This window comes from Notolepis coatsorum, assembly GCF_963971535.1.
Source record: "Notolepis coatsorum genome assembly, chromosome: 13".
Taxonomy (NCBI): domain Eukaryota; kingdom Metazoa; phylum Chordata; class Actinopteri; order Aulopiformes; family Paralepididae; genus Notolepis; species Notolepis coatsorum.
In genome coordinates, this window is record NC_140177.1 from 35,305,670 (window position 1) to 35,312,686 (window position 7,017).

Below are 7,017 nucleotides of genomic sequence, written 5' to 3' on the forward strand. Positions count from 1 at the left end.
TACTGATGGTTTCTTCCTCTGTGGTTTTTCCGGGTACGTACCAGGGTCAGTACTGATGGTTTCTTCCTCTGTGGTGTTTCTGGTTATGTACCAGGGTCAGTGTACTGATGGTTTCTTCCTCTGTGGTTTTTCCGGGTACGTACCAGGGTCAATGTACTGATGGTTTCTTCTTCTGTGGTGTTTCCAGGTACATACCAGGGTCAATGGACGGGCGGCATGCGCCACGGCTACGGCGTCCGGCAGAGTGTCCCGTACGGCATGGCCGCCGTCATCCGCTCGCCGCTCCGCACCTCCCTGTCGTCGCTGCGCAGCGAGCAGAGCAACGGCACCGTCCTCCAGGAGGCGCTCTCCGCCGACGGGCCCACCGGGACGCGTGGCGGCTTTGTCCTCAACTTCCACTCGGACGGCGACGGGCCGGAGAAGAAGAAGGGCCTGTTCCGCCGCGGCTCGCTGTTCGGCAGCCTCCAGCGGCTTCGCAAGTCCGACTCGCGCTCGTCCATCTCCAGCAAGCGCAGCGACGCCATGAGCCGCATCAGCTCCAGTGACGCCAACTCCACCGTCAGCTTCGACCTGACGGATGACTACCTGACGCTGGAGGACAACGTGGACGCCACCACCACCGAGTCCTACGCCGGCGAGTGGAAGAACGACAAGCGCTGCGGCTTCGGGGTGTCGGAGCGATCCAACGGCATGAAGTATGAGGGCGAGTGGCTCGGCAACAAGCGGCACGGCTACGGCTGCACTGTGTTCCCTGACGGCACCCGGGAGGAGGGCAAGTACAAGAACAACACCTTGGCCCGGGGAATCAAGAAGCAGCTGATCCCGCTCAGGAACACCAAAACTAAGCAGAAGGTGGACCGCGCCGTGGAGGGAGCCATACGGGCCGCCGCCATCGCCAGGACCAAGGTGGAGATCGCCACCTCCAGGTAAACGGAATGGTTTCTATCATTTTCCATAGGTGGTCGTCATCGGCATACATTGATTATGTAAGAGTAAAAGGTGAGATGGTTCTGATTGTCAATGGGGTCAAGCTCCCGTCTGGACACTGCTGAGTGAAGACAACTGAAATCTGCTCCACAGCGCCACGCAAAGTAGATCTCAGTGAGAATCAGTCAGCTTCAGTCAGCTTCAGTCAGCTTGTACAGACAGGAGCTCGGCCCCATTGACTTTGCATTGGTTTTTGGCTAACTATTTGTTTGTTTGTTTATTTACACATATAAAAACAATTACATATATAATACAATAGAATACACAAGGGATGTGTAGGAGAATTGCCTAAAAACCCTCTAGGAGCTTGCATGTGGCATTCACCAGGAAGCAAAATTACACTGATATTATATCAAGATAAAATATAAAATCCCCCCCCCCCCCCCCCCCAAACAAACACACACAAGCAGGTCTACATAGACACCGAAGCAGGCACCCATGCCATACGATTTCTGGTATAGAGAAAACAACTAATGACAGGAAGAATATATAATAAAACGAAAATACAATAACAGAATACAACAAGCCATCAGACCACAGTTTGTAAAGGAAGTCTATATGGGAAATATTGGTGGTCTAGGAGATGAGATTTCAGTGCTCTTTTGAATTTCAGAAAAGAAAATTCCAAAATATGTGGAGGCAAAGAGTTCCACAACTTTGACCCTCCGTAGAGCAAACAAAACTGAGATTGGGAAGTGCGGGAAAGGGGTGGTCTAAGCAAACAGGAACTACGTGTGGGGTAATTATGAATTTGGTGATTGTGGGCAAACATGTCATGAAAAAAAGGGGGAAGGGCTCTGTTTAAAGAACTATGCACAAATAAACCAGTCTGAAGATGATTCACTTGATAAACACTGAGTATACCTAACTTATGGAATAGAGGCTGAGAAGAATTACTTCGTTGAACACAGCTGATTATTTTTAGAGCTTGTTTCTGCAGACGGTATATGGGCTCAAGTTTGGTCTGATGAGTACTACCCCACACTAAATTACAGTAATTGATATATGGGTAAACCATAGTGTTGTGAAGGGCCAGATTAAACCGAATATATATATTTATTTATATATATATATTTAATTGTATTTGTATATTCTCTAATATTCCCTGATATCCCTTGTATATTCCTTGTACAATATGCATTGAATATCCATTCTAGCCTACTGAACATCCCATAATAGTCTCCATTCTACTATTGGTCGAGACCTTGGTGCCAGGCTGCCATACCCCTCAGACCCAGTTCAAACGTACCGCTCCACATGTACGAACAAGTCCTAGTTCCGCGTAGGAATCTGGCTACCGCACCACTAATGGGACTATTTGTTCATAGTGCGTATATATATTGCGCTACTAAAGTAGGACTTTCTTTTCAGTCCAGTTTCTTACCCTCCAATAGAGTCACAGACGTAAAGCCTCCCCGCGACGCCACGTGTGGGAGTAAGGTCAAGTTCGACCTACCATCGGTATTGAGACATCGTGTATATTAATATTTGAATAGTCATATTTGGCACTATATCGTCGAGTTGGACGTAGTCTATTAAGCTAATAATAGTCTGTTAATATATAGTGCTTCGTGCGGTGAGAATACTACCGTAGTCAGTACCCCATCGTTTCGGGCAGAGAACTGGCTGCTTACCCAGGGTGGTTGACCCCATGTGAAGCTGCACCCGAGGAGCCCCAGAGCCGATGAGCGAGTGGACCTGTATACCGGATTATTCTACCGACGACAGCCCGCCTTCCCAGGCACGGATTATGCTTTGTATACTTTGATTATTCCATGGATAAAGACCCCCGACACTGCCGTGTGTTGGAACCCCCCCCCCTGGAGAGGACGCAAGGTGAGGAGACGCTCTGCAAGACGAGGTCGCTTCACGTCTCTCCCCCGTGGACCGGAGAGAGCCGGCCCACAAAGAGTCCACCTGCTTTCATCTGTGGTCCAAGGATCGCCGGCGCATTGAACGGCACTACAGTGGGTTCACCTGGGATACCCTTGGCCGGACGAGGCAGCCGGATTCTACCCCCCCCCCCTCCTACTCCTGTTGTCTTACAAGCGACCGGATTAACCCCCCCTTAGTGTATCTAGTATATAATCATTAAAGTATCATTGCTGTTATTCCTTAACTATTCCAGGTCGTATATTTACCACCTGCGCCTTTAGAGATTGGACATTCTCTATTGATATACCGACGAATACTCTTTGCCATAAAAGTGCATACTATTTCAATTCATAAATGTAATTAAGTGATTAAGTGCTTGCTCTACACACCATTGCTGTGTAGTAATAAACGCATACTTCGACTTCGTACATTTGTGTTGGATCCGTTTCATCTACGTGAGAGTGTTTATGATAATATATTTATGCCGTGTACTGGGTGGCCGAATATTAAGTACAAAGGTAGTGGTAGTAAGTATCATATCTAGTAATACAGTCAGGGAATTGTACCCCTCAGTTACACATAGAGTATAACATTGTGGCAACCTCGGTGCTCAGCAAGTGACGTGTTTTTCCAAGAATACCAATACTCTTGTCCATTTTTGTAGTTATGGCTGTGATATGAGGTTTCCATGATAGGGATTCATCAAGCAGAACACCAAGGAATCGTGACACACCCTAGCTATGGGGATGTCATTGATCACTACTTTAGATGAGGAGTTAAAAATCACAGATTTGAGACAAAAAAATGAAATTCGTTTTTTTAATGTTTAGTGATAATTTGTTGCATTTAAACCAAATTGATAGTTTGTTAAGTTATTCATTTATGACCCTAATGATGGTATCAGGATCTTTATGTGAATAGAATACACTTGTGTCATCTGCAAATAAAATTTTCGACAGCCTGTCTGAGACGTTAGGGAGGTCATTGATATATAACAAAAATAACAAAGGCCCGAAAGGAAGAAAAGGAGAATTTATCCCATTATAGGATACAGACTGATGTCTATCTTTAAGGTAACTGGTGAACCATAGCAGTGCATTGTTTTTTATTCCAAGATGTGAGAGCTTCTGCAGGAGGATATGGTGATTGACTATCAAATGCATTTGATAAGTCTAAAAAAATACCTATAGTGTTTTCCTTTCTGTCTTTAGCTTTGTATATTTCATTAATTAGATGTGTGATTGCCATATATGTTGCATGTTTCTTTCTGAACCCGTACTGGTGAGTGTAAATAATATTGTGCTTATTAAGATTAACTATCCAGAGCTACAGCATGGATTGTGCCGAGAAAGGACTCTACAGATCAACAATTGGTTAAGTAGCAAATAGCTAGGATTAAAAAAGAAAACTGAACTATCCCTTTAACCTCTTAGGCTAGCCCTATTTTCTGAAAATTCGCCTAAAAATACATACCTAAGTAGATGGAAGATTGCTCCACTTCTACAAGGTCCATTTGCACGTTCTTGGTATCTAGGGACATCTATGGATATCAGGGAATGTATTCACAGTGTCAGAAATGGTTCCGTCCGGATCTGGACCGGAGTCCGGACTTTGAGAATGCCTGTGTTAGAGACCTGCAGTATAATACTGCCAACTGCTATAACGAAACCAAAACATTTGTTAGTTAAGTTTAGATCTGTATTTATTCATTCTTATTGTTTTGTCATTATTATTATTAGTATTGTTGTTACTGTTGATGTTGATATTGTGTTGTTGGTTGTTGTTGTTGACATTTGTTTATAGAAGGTTTGACACATTTTTTAAATTTAAATAAAAGATCGGTATCTGCAGTGTATCGGCCGATATAGCTCATAGACGATCAGTGATCGGTATCGGTGGCAAAAAATGTGATCGGGGCATCCCTAATATCAGTGCTTTAATCCTACCAATCTCCATCTAGTTGATATGAAAAATAATACAAGGGAGACAAGAGACCACATTGCAGACATTTATAATGTCTATTATATTTTTAAATACATAAAGGACATAAGATCACAATGGAATTGTAATAAAAAAAATTTAATACTCCCACTAGGGTAACAACAAAAAAACATTAATTCAACGGCAGCTGGATTATCCAGGCGTGCTTTGAGGAGCTGAATTCTAAATGAGGTTTCAGTTTGCTGAAGGTGATGGACTTTTTTTTTGTTGAAGATATTTTTTCTGTAATCTAAATTACATTTGTGATTGACAATCTTTGTTGTGATACTTTTATGAGCATAAACATTTATGTCATCAAAATTGGGTTGAAAACAAAATAGGCCACCACAAACATGACGAAACTATTTAAATTCAAAATAGTTAAAAAAAACGTTGCCATCTTATTTATATTGAAACATATATATTTTTTAAATTGTATAGTACATTTTGCTCTGGTAATCCACTGGAAATCTACCCCTCTGGTGGGATCAAACAAATCCCAATCCTGTTTTTTGTTTTGAACTACCCAAAATCCAAATCCGATCCGATCAGATAGGGATTAAAAGTTTTGATCTACTGGGCCCCTGTGATTATCATGTGATTATCCTGTGATTATCCTCTGATCATCCTAACGATTACTTCCGGCATTTAGAACATGAAGGAAATCCTCACTTTATCTCCAGCAGTTCTGAAAAGACTGGAATGGTCTGGTGATGTTAATTAATAATAAAACAGGATGGGTTAGAACAAGCTACCATAGAATATGAGTCAATAAATATGGGCAGGCTGGTACCATGTTGATACAAGTGATACACACATGGTAATATGCAAAAGTATACAGTATATGAATCATTAATGTCTGTAGGTTGTCTCTTCACACACAGGTAGAACAAGCATCTTTATTCTTTGCACACTTTCAGATTATGCTCCAAGTAGGGCTGTACCGAATGCTTCGAAGCTTCGAAGCTTCGATCATAATGTTGACATTCGAATTCTAAATCAACATTCGAATTTTTTTTTTTTATTAAATTTTTTTTTTTTTAATTGTCTATTTAATCTGTTTAAACCAATGGGGATTTTCTTCACAGTTGGAGTTAAAGATTAGGCTACACTAATATTATAATATTATACTATAAGTCGTCACCATCACTTTCATACCAACCGTGCCCTTATTGGATTATTTATGTTGACTAAACTGATGAGTTATATTCATTAAAGAAAGTTGATTTAATAAAATAAAAAGACTAATTTAATCAGATTAATCACATTATTCAAATTGAGGATTTAGTTTAAAAATAAATAAAAAAAATTAAATATATATATATTTTTTTTAATGTTTTTTTAAGAATTTCTTTTTTTAAGAATTTCTTTTTTTATAGACATTCGAAGCTTCGTTCGAATACTTCAATCGAAGGTTTGAATGTTAAAAAAATGACATTCGGTACAGCCCTAGCTCCAAGTCAAAGAAGTACATTAGATTAGAGAGAGAGAGAGAGAGAGAGAGAGAGAGAGAGAGAGAGAGAGAGAGAGAGAGAGAGAGAGAGAGAGAGAGAGAGAGAGATAAAGAGAGAGAGAGAGAGAGAGAGAGAGAGAGAGAGAGATAGAGAGAGAGAGAGAGAATAGTGAGATATAGAGAGAGAGGGAGATATAGAGAGAGGGAGAGAGAGATATATTACACAGACACTGTTTCATACATTCACACAGAGGCATGCACACACACAGAGAGACACACACACAGAGACACACACACAGAGACACACACACACACACAGACTAATCCTCTCTAAAGTGGTCAGGGAGGCAGAATGTACAACATGGAGCCTGGTGTTTGAAGGTTGCTGAGAGGCTGGGCCTCCAGGGGGGGGGGGGGGGGGTGAGAAGAGAGAGAGAGAGGGGTGACAGAGGGTGAGTGGGTGAGACACAGAAATGAAACCAAGAAGATCCGACGAGGCTAAACCACAGGTGTGTGTGTGTGTGTGGTGTGTGTGTGTGTGTGTGTGTGTGATTGTGTGTGAGAGAGAGAGATAGAGAGAGAGTGTGTGTGAGAGAGAGTGTGTGTGTGAGAGAGAGACTGTGTGAGAGATAGTGTATGTCTGTCTGTCTGTGTGTGTGTGTGTGTGTGTGTGTGTGTGTGTGTGTGTGTGTGTGTGTGTGTGTGTGTGTGTGTGTGTGTGT

General features: G+C 42.1%; 1 protein-coding gene across 1 annotated transcript in view; it reads left to right on the forward strand.

Annotated features, from left to right (window-relative positions):
- Window positions 1-7,017, forward strand: part of jph1b (junctophilin 1b) — a gene marked incomplete at its 5' end in the record, with an annotated part of 63,050 nt that overhangs the window by 33,549 nt on the left and 22,484 nt on the right. The window contains 1 exon segment of the mRNA XM_084327900.1: window positions 188-926. Within this exon segment, the coding sequence (XP_084184026.1) occupies window positions 188-926 (739 nt within the window).